Below are 15,261 nucleotides of genomic sequence, written 5' to 3' on the forward strand. Positions count from 1 at the left end.
TTGATTTAAAAAAAAAAAAAAATAATAATAATAATGTTGATAAATAGAGCACAAGACACCTCCTCTATTCTGGGTTACATTGACCCACTGACCATTTTTGTTTTTCAACTTGGGTCATTTTGACCCAAGGCTTGTTGAAAGATCTAAAACGCCATAAAGAACAAGTTCAATCAATATTTGGTGCATTACCGCTCACAGAGGGCTATGCATGTTGCATACTTTTTAAATGTGCATTGGAAAGACTAAATAGTTTTTTAAAAACATGTTTATAAATGTTTGTTTTTTGAGTGATATTGATAAATTTACAGTGCCGTAAAAAAGTATTGGCCCCCTTCTTAAATCATCAAACTAATTTAAATATCAGACAAATGTAACCCAAGTGAACTTAAAATGCTGTTTTTAAATGGGGATTTCATTTATTAAGGGAAAAAAACTATTCAACTTTATGTTCTTTTTGGTCAGCAGTGGTTGTGGCCTTGGAACTCTGCCATGGATGCCATTTTTGCCCAGTCTCTTCCTTATTGTTGTGTCATGAACACTGACTGACCTTAACTGAGGCAAGGCAGGGCTGCAGTTCTTTGGATGTTTTTTAGATCTTTTGTCCGACTTGATTTTGTCAGACAGGTTCTGTTTAGTGATTTCTGGATTGAACAGGTCTGGAGGTAATCAGGCTTGGGTGTGATTAGTGAAAATTAACCAAAAATTGTGATTAGCCACAATGAATCCATGATTTAACAGGGGGGAAATTATTTTTTTCACACAGGACTGAATATTTCTTTTCCCTTGATAAATGAAATTAGCATTTAAAAACAGCATTTTAAGTTCACTCGGGTTAAAGTTGTCTGATATTTACATTTGTTTGATGATCTTAAACAATAAAGTGGGGAAACTATGCAAAAATATTAGAATTTGAAAAGGGGGCCAATTCTTTTTCATGCCACGGTACAATTGAACCACTGACTGATAAACTTTTTTTGTTTTACTAGGCTCAAATTGACCCACAACCTTACGTGAGAGTTCAACCTTATGTTTCAGACCCTCCCCGCGAGCCCGTCGTCAACGACACCCTGACCGTGCTCGAGGGCGCCTCGCTGATGCTGCACTGCAGCACTCAGGGCAGCCCGCCGCCCACCCTCACCTGGCTGAAGGACGGCGAGCTGGTGGGCACAATCACTGCTGATGAGCTGTCCGTGCTGGAGATTGAGAGCATCACGCCGCAGGGCGACGGCCAGTACCGCTGCCTGGCCGAGAACGAGCACGGCCGGGCCAGCAGCTCCCTGAACATCACCGTGGAGTGTGAGTAGGACAACCCAATGTTGTTTTTCCCCCCCTATTACCTGTTCTGGGAAGCACTTTGTGTAGTTGTTTTTGAAGTTTGAAAAGTGATATACAAATAAAAATTATTGGAGAAAAAAAAGAGGTATAAAAGTATGCCAAAAGGTCATGATTCAGCTTACATGCCGTACAGTAAGGTGTACACTGCTTATTTTGTGTCCGGAACAGATTCAATGACATTTAAAATGAAACAAAAATCTTCACGATTCAATCTTTTCCTTCAAGCAAATTGTACAATGGATGAAAAATTATTAACAAATTATATATACAATAAAATAAAACATCATAATTCACCTAAATGTTTTGTTTGCCAAGTCCAATATGAAAATAAATGCTATTACAGAAAATCTTTGAATAAATGAAAGATTCTGAAATGAACAAAAAATACATAAAATAGAATACAAAATCATGCAAAATACTGTATATTAAACAGCTTAAATATTTTCTTTCTTTTCTTAATATGATGCTGCCCTTTGCAGCTGTAACAGCTTCAACTCTTGTGGGAAGGCTGTCAACAAGGTTTAGGAATGAGTTCATGGGTATTTTTGCCCATTTTTCCAGGTGCATATTTGGAAACAGGTGTTTTGGGTGAGGTCACACACTGATGTTGGACGAGAAGGGCTGGCTCCCTGTCTACTCGAAATCTGCCCAAAGGTGTTCTATCGGGTTGAGGGCAGGACTCTGTGCAGGCCAGTCAAGTTCATCCATACCAAATTCTCTCATCCATGTCTTTATGGACCTTGCTTTGTGCACTCGTGCACAGACATGCTGGAACAGGAAGGTGTAATCTCCAAACTTTCTGACTGTCCAAAATCTCTCGGTATGCTTGAGCATTCAGAGTTCCTTTCACTGGAGCTCAGGGGGTGACATTTTGGATATTTCCAACTGTGGGAACAGTTTGGGGATGGACCCTTCCTGTTCCAACATGTTTAGCAGGGTTAGCAAGCGTGTGACTTGTGGCTCAATAGCCTAATATTGGTGCGGCCCAGGTGTATAGTTAATTCATTATTATTATTATTATTTCAATTTTATACTGTTACTAATTTATTTCTGGTTGTTCTTGTAAGTTATACTTACCTAGTTAGGTTGAGTTTTGGTACTGTAGTGCAATAATAAATACTGAAGTTTTGAAATCAATGAATAACCATTTCTATTAATCTTGATTTTAATATCAATCAAAAATAATAGTGATTAATATTTTTGCCCGAATCGCGCAGCCCTAATTGTTTAAGTGATGTATACTTTTCTATCATCACTACTACAAAAAGGTTGGTGACCCTGGTCTGTCATAGCACTGGAGGGAGAAAACAAAGAGGATTTTTCAAGTTCTACTGTCCAAAAATCAAAGCTGTTTTGGAATGTACGGTTGAAAGGCTGTGAGATTCATTTGTTCATTCTAGGAAGTTTTAGAAGTCCGACAAGTCCTCAGTAAATTTCATTTTTCTCTTCCTTAATCCTCAACCATATATACCTGCACATCAAACATTAGTCATATTTTGGTGATTTTAACCATTTACTTACTTACTTAATTACTTAATTAATACAAAACAGGCAGCATGGTGGAGACTGGTTAGCACATCTTGCCTCAATGTTTTGAGGACCGGGGTTCAAATCCCGGCCCCGCCTCTGTGGACTTTGCATGTTCTCCTTGTGCCTGCCTGGGTTTTCGCCGGGTACTCCGGTTTCCTCCCACATCCCAAAAACATGCAGGGTATTGAAGACTCTAAATTGTCCATCGGTGTGAATGGTTGTTTGTTTGTATGTGCCCTGGGATTGGCTGGCGTCCAGTTCAGGGTGTACCCCGCCTCTCGCCTGAAGATAGCTGGGATAGGCTCCAGCACGCCCGCAACCCTAGTGAAGAGAAGTGGAATGGAAGATGAATGAATGAATGAATGAATAAATAAATAATTCAAAACAGGCAGCATGGTGGACGACCTACATACCTACACATCAAACATTAGTCATATTTTGGTTATTTTAACTATTTACTTTAATTAATTCAAAACTGGCAGCATGGTGAGCGACTGGTTAGCACATCTGCCTCACGGTTCGGAGGACCGGGGTTCAATCCCGGCCCTGCCTTCTGTGGAGTTTGCATGTTCTCCTCGTGGCTGCGTGGGTTTTTTCCAGGTACTCTGGTTTCTTCCCACATCGCAAAAACATGTGTGGTAGGTTGATTGAAGACTCTAAATTGCCCGTAGTTGTGAATGTGACTGCGAATGGTTGTTTGTTTATATGTGCCCTACGATTGGCTGGCGTCCAGTTCAGGGTGTACTTCGCCTCTCGCCTGAAGATAGCTGGGATAGGCTCCAGCACGCCCGCAACCCTAGTAAGGAAGAAGCGGTACAGAAAATGGATGCATGAAGTTTTCTTTTGCTGACAAACTCTCAAATGGGCCACAGGCCGACCTGCATTCACACGCTGGGGCACTTACGGGTCCCACTGTGCTAATTTAAAAAAAAAAAAAAAAAAGTTTATTCATTCTCTCTGTGCGGCCAGGCCAGGTGCAAAATGTCCAGACGATAGTGGCTCTAGCTCATATACTGGAAAATGTTTTTGTGCATGCACTGCGTGCACCACACTGGAATCTGGTACTCTTTGCAGTGTGCACACCAGCTGATGTACAGCCTATGTAGAAGAAGAAGAAGAAGAAGAATCACCTTTATTGTCATGAACATGCATGCATGCTCACGAAATTTCTTCTCTGCATTTAACCCATCACAGTGAACACATACACATGTTAGTGGAACACACTAGAGCAGGGGGCAGCTGAAGGGAAGCCCGGGGAGCATTTCGGGGTATCAGTGTCTCGCTCAAGGACACCACAGCCGTGAGTCCGGGGGATGTTGGAGGATGGTCCAGTCGTGGTCTTGAACCTAGATGCGGGGCTAGAGCCTGAGTCAGTTACATGTCCTGTCCCTTACCTAATAGGTTCTGTATAGAAACTAGGTATGCTGCTGTAACCATTCTGAAAAAAAATACTATTTCACATAGCGCCAGATAGGTTTGGATAATTGTTTTTGCTTGTCTTTGTGAGAAATTAAAATTGGTTCGATAATCCAACACATTTGTGTGTGTGATTTAAAAAAAAATAAAAATCAGAACTCACATTATGTTTAGTGTGGGAAGCCAGTACCATACTGAAAAGTCTGAATAGATGTACCGTCATACCATAAGCATTTTTCCTAAAAGTCTGTTTCCCTGTTGTTTCTGCTAGATGCTCCCGTCCTTCTGGACGAGTCCAAATGCACGGTGGTGCGGGAGGGCGTCCAGTGCGTCTGCATAGCTACGGGAAACCCCGAGCCCACCATCGAATTCTACCTGCCCGACTTGAACGTCACCATCAACGAGACGGAGGGCCGCTACAACTTCTACACACACACGGATGGACAGACGTCCACGGGTATGATCAAACTGCGGGAGAAGGGTGAGCGGGCCAGCAACGACGGTCCCGCAGTCAACGTCCACTGCAGCATCTCCAACATATACGGGAGAGAAAGCGTCCTCCTGGAGCTGCAGCAGGAGAGTGAGTAGTAGAACCCCACCCAAAAGTACTAAAAAAAAAAGTAGAAGTACAGATGTTACAAAAAAAAGACCTCTAAAAAGAGAATTATTTATTCAACTCCTTTATAGTACATACAGTAATGGCACTTTCTAAAACCTTTTTTTCTTTACATTCTCTTTTTTTATGGTTTTATGGGATGCTACACTCGGGCTGGGTGATCAGAATCAGAATCAGAATCGGAATCATCTTTATTTGCCAAGTATGTCCAAAACACACAAGGAATTTGTCTCCGGTAGTTGGAGCCGCTCTAGTACAACAGACAGTCAATTTACAGAACACTGATTATGCGGAAAAAAGGTGAATGTGAAGGTAGACCTTCACTGTGATTGAATGCTAATATTAGCTAGCCTGTCAATAGGATTTTCCATTCACTGTTAGCATAAACTGGTGATTTCTAAAACGATGTCTTCTATTTTAACATAAAATGAGGGTTATTATTTATGTTTAGTTTTATAGCAAACTCCAACTTAATGCACGCTCACATTTGGATTAATTACCCAGCCTTGTGCTACACTGCACACATTCTCCACAGGCTGCAACGTATGAGCCGCGGTTAATTGGTTTTTGTGATTGGCAATTAAAGCCATTGATAGACGAGCGGCGTTTTCCACGGAAATTGGCCGATCGATCGGACCACCACTAATAATAGTGACAGAAAAAATACTAGTTACAGTGCAGGCATGTTTTTGTTCAGATTAGATGGAGAATTTTTGAATGCCAGAAGCGAGTGGTTTTTAGGCTGGCACAAGATGCAACGCATTCATAACAAATCATTCTTGGAGCCAACAATTCTCATAAATAAGGCCATGGATGAGGAATTCTTGCATGTGGAGAGTAAAAGTAACGAGTCATGACACGTAAGGCAAAACCAATGCTCAAGTACAGATACCTGAAAAATCTACTAAGTCACTGTTGCAGTACAGTAATTTTGACAATGGAGGGTGATATCTCTGTCTGTGACATCTCCAAAGATAAAAGGAACATTTCAGCTCAAGTTAGTCAATCTAGTGTGGCGTGACTGGGTGCGAGTTGTAGCCGACAGCAACTCCTGTATGACAGCGCCCTTCAATAAAACGCACATACACGTTCAATTGTAATGACGTCACTGCTCGGACACTGACGTATTGTTAAATCCTGCCCTTGCTGTAATGCTGCCTTACGTTCCAGAGAAGTACCTGATGGCAGTCATCGTGGGAACAATCGGTGGTGTGGCGGTCATTGCCTTCATCATCGCGGCAGTGAGATACGTGGGCCACAACAACAAGAAGTGAGTACCAGAGGACAAATGACTGCAGATGCAAGGTGGAGGTCGCCTTTTTTTTTTTTTTTTTTCCTCAATAATATCCGAGGAAACACTTAAGCCTCGTCATCCATTCAAAAACACACTGACGCGTCTTGAGTGAAAGCAGGATTGGTATGGGCGTGAGTATCAAATCCTTGTATGTCTGCTTCCTGGTGTAGAAGTTGCGCAAGCTGGACTAACTCTATACAAAGGGGTGTAACGGTACATGTCCATACTGTAGTAGATAAAGGGCAGGAAGTGTAACAGCCACATGGCTACTCTGAAAACAGAGGGCTAGGCAGTGTGGTTTTGGCAGTACAACAGCCAATCATAGTGCAGCGGCGCATATCCTTGAGCCAGTAATATTGGAGCAAGGCGTGTCCTGGCTAGAAACTATGTGGAAGTCCTAATAACGCATCACTCAGCCTCCCTTGTCTCCCAGTAGCTCAGGAAGTGCTAAGCTAACTTGTTACGTACCAGCTACGGCTAGCTACGACAACTAAAGTCTTTCCTTCTAAGGTGTGGAGGCGCGGTTCCAAGCTAGTGATCCTAGTCTTCAACAACAGATAAATGACATTTATTACAAGCATCTGGTCAGGAGGACAGAGAAGGCATGGTAAGCGCTAAAGCTAGTAAAGTTGTGAATCAACACAAAAAGTACACTTTAACAGTAGTCCATCTGGAAACTAGACTGGAATGTTACAGCAGAAAGTATCCAGCTACCATCTGTGAATTAGCAACTACGTAGTAAAAACAAACACTACAAGTCCCAGAAAATACTTGAAAAGTTTCCATGTAAGACCAACAATTGATTATTTAAAATAAAGTAATAATAATTTTCACTGTATACATTATTTTGTTTATTTGAGAATCTTTCATTTATTGGAGAAGTTACTGGTAGCAGTTTCCAGCGTTTTATGTTTAATTCTAAATTAGTTTAAATCGGTCCATCGTTACACTAACGAAAAGCAGTTTTGCATTTTGTCTGTGTAGATTCTCAGCCATCCACGTCATGTAAATCCGCAAAGGTTGAATCGAGGCAACTGGAATTTCTTGTGTGTTGAAGACGTTTAACCTGTAAACCAAAAGGCTTCTTCAGTTCTAAATTCTCAATGACAGAGCAGCCAAGATCCCTACCACCGACAACAGAAGACAGAAGTAGCAGACGCATATCAGGAAGGCTCTTACTAACTGTGGGTATCCTAACTGGGCCTTTGTCAAATCTGCCATGGGAAGAAAGACCACCACTGCTGAGTTTGAGTAGTGAAAGACATAAGCTGTTTCACCCCAAGGACAAAATCCTGAGAATCAAACTCAGCAATGTTGTTTACGAAGTGCAGTGTATTGAGGAATTGCAATGAGCTCTACATTGGAGGGACCCAGCTACAATTACACAAATGCATGGCACAACATGAGAGCGGTTTCTTCGGGTCCAGATTCAATAGTTCATTTAAATCTCAAAAAGAAGGGACGTTACTTTGAGGAAAACAATGTCCAAAGTATGGGAGAACTGCTGGATTGAAAGAGGTGTGAAAGAAGCCATCCATCCATCCATCCATCTATTTTCTTTTAATGCTTCTCCTCACTAGGATCGCGGGCTGCTGGAGCCTATCCCAGCTATCTTCGGGCGGGAGGCGGGGTACACCCTGAACCGGTCTTCCAGCCAATCGCAGGGCACATAAAAACAAACAACCAGTCGCAGTCACATTCACACCTACGGGCAATTTAGAGTCTCCAGTCAACCTACCATGCATGTTTTTGAGATGTGGGAGGAAACCGGAGTGCCCGGTGAAAACCCACTCAGGCACGGGGAGAACATGCAAACTCCACACAGGCGGGGCCGGGATTTGAAGCCCGGTCCCCAGAACTGTGGGCAGATGTGCAAACCAGTCATCACCGTGCCGGCGTGAAAGAAGCCATCTATGTCAAATTAGAATGACCTTCTGGTTTGCGCCATCACGTATCGTCAGGTTACAACAATGTCCTACTATCTCACCCACAAAGATTGTCTCATTCCACTGGAAGAATGGCCACTGACGAGCTTTTTTGCCACCTGACAGGTGAACAACCGGTAGGTAGGCAAGATGGTTGTTCACATGGCAACAAGAACGACCCTGTTATGACCACCCCCCGAGTACACACCCACCAGAGACATAAATAGGGGGACTCTGCACAAATGTTGAACTGCAAAAGCATTTGGGATTAAAGGTGAAACGTCTTCAACAAACAAGAGAGTCCAGTTGCCTCGCAACCTTTGCGGATCAGCTTTGTATTTCGTTCTCTTACTGTACCCAATGCGCACCAAATTTTGAGCTGAAAACCATGGCACGTACTCACCTCTGATTTTTGCCGTACTGTTAAAGCCCTTATACTGTACAATATATGGACACAATTATTGGGACACCTTGGCATTTCACAAACTGGAACTGAAGAGGAAGGAGTTTGTTTGTAGTTTTGGAAATATTAGATTAGGAAGATTTGCATGTCCATTAGGTATTGTTTGAAATGACATCTTGCAAACAGTGACATCAGTCCAGCAGGAAAAAAAATATTTAGTTTCCTAAAAAAAAAAGGACAAATTATTTATGTTGCAATTTCGTAAAAAGAAAATCTTTAATATTGTTGTTTTTGTTTCACTTTAAACATCATTAAATCTGTCCCTGTTCATACGAAAAGAAAAGCAGTTTTGCGTTTGGTGCCATACGCAATGTGAACCGAACTGTGACCTTAAAACTAAGGTATGTACCGAACTGTGATTTTTTTTTTTTTTTTTTTTTGTGTACTGTTACACCCCTACACTATAAAGTGTTCTGCAGGCATGATTCACTGCTCTCACATTGCTTTTATATCCTTTACTCACTCATTGCTTAATACACTAAGTTGCTTCCTTTAGACGGCCAAGCTTACAAGTTTACAAATCACCCCTGAGCGCTTCCCCTCTGCAACTAAACTCATGCCATAACCACGTCACTGAACAATCACGCAGCATAGCCAGACGGCGCTTGTCGTTTTAAAATGGATGGCCAAGCTTTGCGTGTCGCCCTGCGTTTTAGCGTCGAGGTCAGAGTCTGATCATGTGACTCCGCCTCCCACCCTCATCCCCCTCCCTCCCAGAGAGAATGGCTTTCCTAGGCAGGACGTGGTCCTGGAGAACCCCGCTTTGTACTACAGCGCAGTCAAGAAGGACAAACAAAATCTGAGGAAGAAAGTGGTGAGACATGCCGATGACTGTCACGATGACGCTAAGTAAGATGTTAAGTCAAATTAGTCGTCGTCGTCGTCGTCCCCAACCCTTGACACGTGACGAGACCTCACCCCAACCATGAAACCTTTGGAAACACACTGTTTTTCTCTTGCTTTCATCGCTTCTCTGCGTGTTTTTTTTCCCCCCTTCTTCTGTCTGTTTCTTCTCTCCCTTAACTCCTGCACAGCTTAAGACAGAGCTGTTGGGCTCAAAGTTTAACTCCATACTAGAGGAGAGCACGGTAAGGTTCCTTAGACTCAGCGATCCGCACACCCTGGCATATCCGCTTCTGTATTCTGTACTCCACTTATTTCTTTATTTTTTTCTATGCCAAAGTGTCGTCTGCATGGCTGCCTCATCGCTAACCTCCACACTTGCCCACCTAACACGTCACAAATCTCCTTGTCCCACCAGTAACCACTCACTTTTTTTGTGTGTATGTTACACGCTATTTAGGTGACTCAGTAGGAATACACTGTAGTCATTTGGTAGACACACACACAAAACACAAAAATCTAAATATTTGTTTCATATAGATTTTGTAACAAATTCTATACATTTGTTTTGGGGAAATTAAATACTTTATTGTGAAACTGGATTTTTGTCTTTAAATTTCAGATTTTATTCTCATAGTATTAAAGCATTTTTATCAACCAATTAAAATGATAAAATGTTAGGATAATTACAAAAATGTTTTTGGGGAAAATGATTTCCCCCCCCTCTTAAAATATTTAGATTTTATCCTTGTAGTAAAAAATAAATAAATAATTACGAGGTCTTTAAGTTAGGAGAATAAAGTAGTAATTTTACGAGAAGTCGTATTTTTCATGTCACACCAGTTTACGAGAGTTGTCAAAAATATTTGTTCGAACATTTTTATATAAATAATACAAATTTGTTCTTGGAAAATGTAATTTTAAAATTTCCCCACTAAACTGGTGTTTTTTTCTTGAAATATTCAGATTTTGCTCTCGTGGTATTAGAACATTTTTCTCATCCAACAAAAATGATGAGTCGTCAAGTTACAAGAACAAAGTCATTGTTTTATGAGAATAAAGTTACATTTTTTGAGTCACAATCTTATCAATAGTTATCAATAGTATTAAAAGTATCATTAAAATGTTTGTTAAAATGAATTATTGTAAACAAATATTACACATTTGTTCTTGGCAAATTACTGTACATTTTTTTTCCCCAGCAGAAATATAGCTTTTTTCTTTAAATATTCAGATTTTAGTCTCGCAGAGTTAAATTTTTTGTCATCACCCAAAAAAACATTATTATCGTGGCAGTACACCATTTTTGTAATCCAATAAAACAAATATTTGTGGGCGGTGTGGTGCTGAGGCTAAGATTGCGTCTCGCAACCGGAGGGTCGCTGGTTCATAAAAAGTTGGATGATGATTTTTAACAATTACAAAAATGTGATCTTGAAAATAAAAAATTTTCCCCCCTCCCGAAGCGGCTAGTTTTCTTTAAATACTACAAGAATAAAAATCTGAAGATTACATTTTTCTCATCAAATTGAAATTATAAGAATAATTATAAAGTTATGAGAAAAAGGTTGTAATTTTAGATAGAGACAAACACAGTTATACATGCTTTTTTTCCCCTTTAAATATTCAGATTTGATTATTGCAGTACCATAGTTATCTTATCTGACACGAAGTCGCAAGGTCACAAGAATAAAGTCATCATTTCAGAAGAAACAAGTTGTCAAAATACCCACTCAAACGCAACCCAATCCTTTTTGTGGCACAGGGAGAAGACGGGGATTTCCAACCTGCAGGCTCTCTGGCAGGCATGGAGAGGCAAGAGCTGAACTACGCCGCCCTGGAGTTGAGTGGGCCCAGGGAGGGGCTCTCAGGGAGGGGGGACGATGGCAGCAGCTACGCCGAAATCAAGGCCAAATGAAGCGCAATCCTTCCCTGATGCCTCGGCCGTGCGAGACGCAGTTGCAACCAACGCAACCCCCCCCCCCCCACCCCCTCTTTTTTTCTTTTTCTTTCTTTCTTTTGGTCAGATTTTCACGCGTGAGTGCTAAACATTTCTCCACGGAGCAAGACCCACTGGAAAAATGTATTGGGATTCATTGCTAGTTGTTTTTACCCACGTTTTTGTCTCTACTCGGGTGTAACGGTATGCCAAAAATCACAATACAGGGGGTCCTCGGTCCCAACATACAAGTTTTTGAGGTTACACACTTTAAATTAGTGCAGGAATGACTGATTTTCTGTTGATCGTTTTATATTTATGGCCTACAAGTGTTTTTCATACAAAATATACTTTATGACTTTCTTACTGCATTCGTGTAGGTTAGTGATAGACTACAGTGCGTTCCATTTTACGTTCAAATTTGGATTACATCGCCGCTGGAAGAACAGACCTCGATCATAAAACCAAGGACCCCCTTGACGGTTCGGTTCACGTTGGGCTACAGTAAGGGAATAAAACATAACTGATTTCTTCTTTTGTGTAAACACATTTAATGAATTTTTTTATGCTAGTGGTAAATTCACTTATAAATGAAAGATTCTAAAACAAAATCATGTATAAAAGAACATCATTTATAACTTAGATTAATTATTTTCTTCTTTGGAAAGTGCAACAGTGACAGTTTGAACTAGGAGTGTAACAGTACGCCAAAAATCATGTTTGGGTGCGTACCTTGGTTTTAAGGTTGTGGTTTGGATCACATTGGATACAGTAAGTGAACAAAATGCAGACAGAAAACTGATTTCTTCTTCTTTTGAGTGAACAAGAACAGATTTTGACCATAATAAAAATGTCAATGAGCTAGCTGTAAATTCTCAAGTAAATCCTCAGATACTGTGTGTAATAAAATACAAATACATATTTAAAAAAAACTTTTTTTTTTTTTTTTTTTAAAGAAATCTTTTCTTTTTAGGAAAATAAAACATGAACACTGATTTTCTGTTTGTTTTTCAGGTATTCCTTAGCAGTTAGCGTAGCTTCTGTTTTCTTTCACTCTTCCTCACTCTTGTGTGGCATGTTCAGCTACTCCTCGACCTTGTTTTGCTATAATGATACTTGCACTAGGTGTAGTTTTATTGGACGTTATGGAGTTGAGCACTAGTAGCTCAGCAGAGCACTTATCGTAGGACTTGGCATTCTCTCAGCAGATCCTGAGCTACTGGGAAATCAGTGAGGCTGGGTGACTGAAGTTTGATGTACCAGCAATAAAAACATGTTGTTAGCTGGGATGCCCACGAGCCAGAGGCTGAGCTGCACTGTGTTTGAACACTGATTCAACGTTTGGCTAGAACACAAGGCAGCTATGCTAAGGAAATGTATTTTTTTTCCCCCTCTCAAACATTATAGCCTTTGTATTATTACTTTTTTCTCATCCAATGAAAATGACAAGAAGTAGGAAAGTTGGCGGATCGAATTTGCAATTTTACAATAAGGAGGTCATATTTTCAAATCACAATCTTCCAAGAGTTGTCAATAGTAATGTACTGTAAATATAAAATATTTGTTAAACATTGATTTTTTTTTTCTTCAAACATTACAAATTTGTTATATTTCCCACAAAATTATGCACTTTTTTCTTTATTCAAATTTTATTCTCGTAGTATTACAAGCTGTTTCTATTCCGATAGAAATGACAAGAAGTCGCATACATATGGAATAGTCTGAATTTCATGAGACCAAAAGTTTTATTTTTCAAGTCACAATCTTCCGAGAGTTGTCAATAGTAATGTAAACGTCCTAAGAATTTTTATTTTTTTTAAAATGTTGATTTTTAACAAATATTACAAATTTGTCAAATTCACCAAACTATAGCTTTTTACGTTGAACCTTCAAATTTGATTTTCGTAGTATTACGACATTTTTCTCATCCAATTAAAAACTGCCGAAAAGTCGTAAAGGTCAGAGAAGAAAGTTGTATTTTTGAAGTCAGAATCTTACGAGAGCTGTCAATAGTGTAAATAATATGAAAAGAATAAAAAAATGTGTTTAACAATTGTTACCAATTTGTTCTTGGAAAAGTACAACTTTTCTCATAAAACTATGCTTTTTGAAAATACAGATTTATTTTCTGATTTGATTCTTTTAGTATTTTTCATTTTAATATTTTTCCTCATCCAGTAAAAACTGATAGGAAGTCCTAAAGTTAAAAGAATAAAGTCATTATTTTCAAGTTGTAATGTACGAAATATTTGTTAAGGGGCCCGAGGCTGAGCTGCACTGTGTTTGTTTACCGAGTCGACTTGTGGCTAAAATGTGAGAAAGTTGCACTTCCTGGACCTTGCGCATTATGTTCCGTACCGAAAAAAAATCCCGTACCGTTACACCCCTCGTCTCTACAGTTGTCGCACCACTTGAGTCAACATTTTTTTTGTGTCCGTTTTTGCGTCCTTGTCACTGTGTCTGCTGCCAGTCAAAGCATGAGGGAAAGGGTAAAACTGTGCTTTTTTTTGTTGTCCTTTATGGCAAATGAGAAGAATTTCTCCCCTACGGAAGTTCAAAATGGTCACACTTTATATTTCACTTACACAGGGAAAACAAGGTGAATTTCCTTTTCGGATTTCCATAAATTCTCTGTCCTTTTTTTTCCGGTGAGAGATAGACGGAACCTTATGTCAGTATTTTATATCGTATTTAACGTGTACAGTAATCAAAATGGTTGCCGTCTCCTTTAAGAGTCATTAAAAACATTTAGAAATGTAACAAACTCAGTATTTGATGGGTTTTGGGGTTGCATTTGTTTTTGTATTCCACCACACTGTCTCTAATGCACAGCTCTCTGATTGATTGGAAAAAACGCAACAAAACACACTTGGAGAACGTTATCTCGTTTTGACTGTGTGTGTATGTATGCCTGTGCGTGTATGTGTGTTCAAATTGTGCTGGGACATTTCACGGTTGCTTTTTCGGGAACATTTGTGGCTTTTTTGTGGGGATGTTCTCACAATGTTGCATCAGATTTTTGAAATAATACACTGTATCGTTGCTAAGCTAATAGTCTAATTTAATAACCATGATGTCAATAACATATTAATGCATATGTATATTGATGAAAAGAGGGATGCTAGAACAAACAATACAAGGAAGTTCCAAAAATTGCACCAAAAGTTCAACATTACTGTTGGTGGTGATGTTTTGGATCATTTCAAACATAATACATGTTGTGTATTTCTGGTCTGTCAACCATTAAAGGAATACCCCATTAGTCATTTAGTACTTTTCTTCCATTCAAGCACAAAAAAAACCCACTACATTTTTATGTTTTATTTTATGCTTAATACAGTGAGGCATCAATATTATAAGAAATATCACAAAGGAGAATTGGTGCCCCATGGAAAATAAAATTTGTAGAAAAAAAAAACTCACCTAATATTTATTCTCAAAGTATTTTTTTTTCTGAGCTAAATGGCGAAAAGAAAAAAACATCTCATTAAAACTTTTGATCAAATTAAAATGGCAAGACAATTGTAGTACGTTACATGACTAAAGTCACAATTTTAGGAGAAAAAGGCTAATTTTCAAGAAGTCACTATCTGATGAGAAAGTTAGAAGTTTTTGTAATGAAAATACCACATATAAAATATAAAAATGTACAGATTTTTAGGAAAATTAACTGCCAAATCAAAATTTGAGAAAAAAAGTTAAAAAATTAGGAGAATCAAGTAAAAAATGGAACATATTTTCCAACACATAATATTGTAATACTACTTATCCTAAAAGTTATGAACACATATCCATCCATCCATCCATTTTCTGAGCCGCTTCTCCTCACTAGGGTCGTGGGCGTGCTGGAGCCTATCCCAGCTATCATCGGGCAGGAGGCGGGGTACACCCTCAACTGGG

At 39.5% G+C, this 15,261-nt stretch overlaps 1 protein-coding gene across 7 annotated transcripts in view; it reads left to right on the forward strand.

Annotated features, from left to right (window-relative positions):
• mag (myelin associated glycoprotein) overlaps positions 1 to 14,623 on the forward strand; it is a 35,898-nt gene extending 21,275 nt beyond the window's left edge. For 3 of the 7 annotated variants that reach the window (XM_061776123.1, XM_061776122.1, XM_061776124.1), the window contains 6 exons: positions 1,036 to 1,296; positions 4,553 to 4,861; positions 6,068 to 6,167; positions 9,297 to 9,393; positions 9,614 to 9,667; positions 11,188 to 14,623. In XM_061776123.1, coding sequence (XP_061632107.1) covers positions 1,036 to 1,296; positions 4,553 to 4,861; positions 6,068 to 6,167; positions 9,297 to 9,393; positions 9,614 to 9,667; positions 11,188 to 11,340 — 974 coding nt within the window. In that variant the 3' untranslated portion in view covers positions 11,341 to 14,623. Of the gene's footprint in view, positions 1 to 1,035; positions 1,297 to 4,552; positions 4,862 to 6,067; positions 6,168 to 9,296; positions 9,429 to 9,613; positions 9,668 to 11,187 lie in introns of all 7 variants that reach the window. The other 4 variants (XM_061776128.1, XM_061776126.1, XM_061776125.1 and 1 more) reach the window with 4 other exon arrangements.
• The last annotated feature ends 638 nt before the right edge of the window (positions 14,624 to 15,261 follow it).

This window comes from Phyllopteryx taeniolatus, chromosome 6 (genome assembly GCF_024500385.1).
Source record: "Phyllopteryx taeniolatus isolate TA_2022b chromosome 6, UOR_Ptae_1.2, whole genome shotgun sequence".
Taxonomy (NCBI): Eukaryota; Metazoa; Chordata; class Actinopteri; order Syngnathiformes; family Syngnathidae; genus Phyllopteryx; species Phyllopteryx taeniolatus.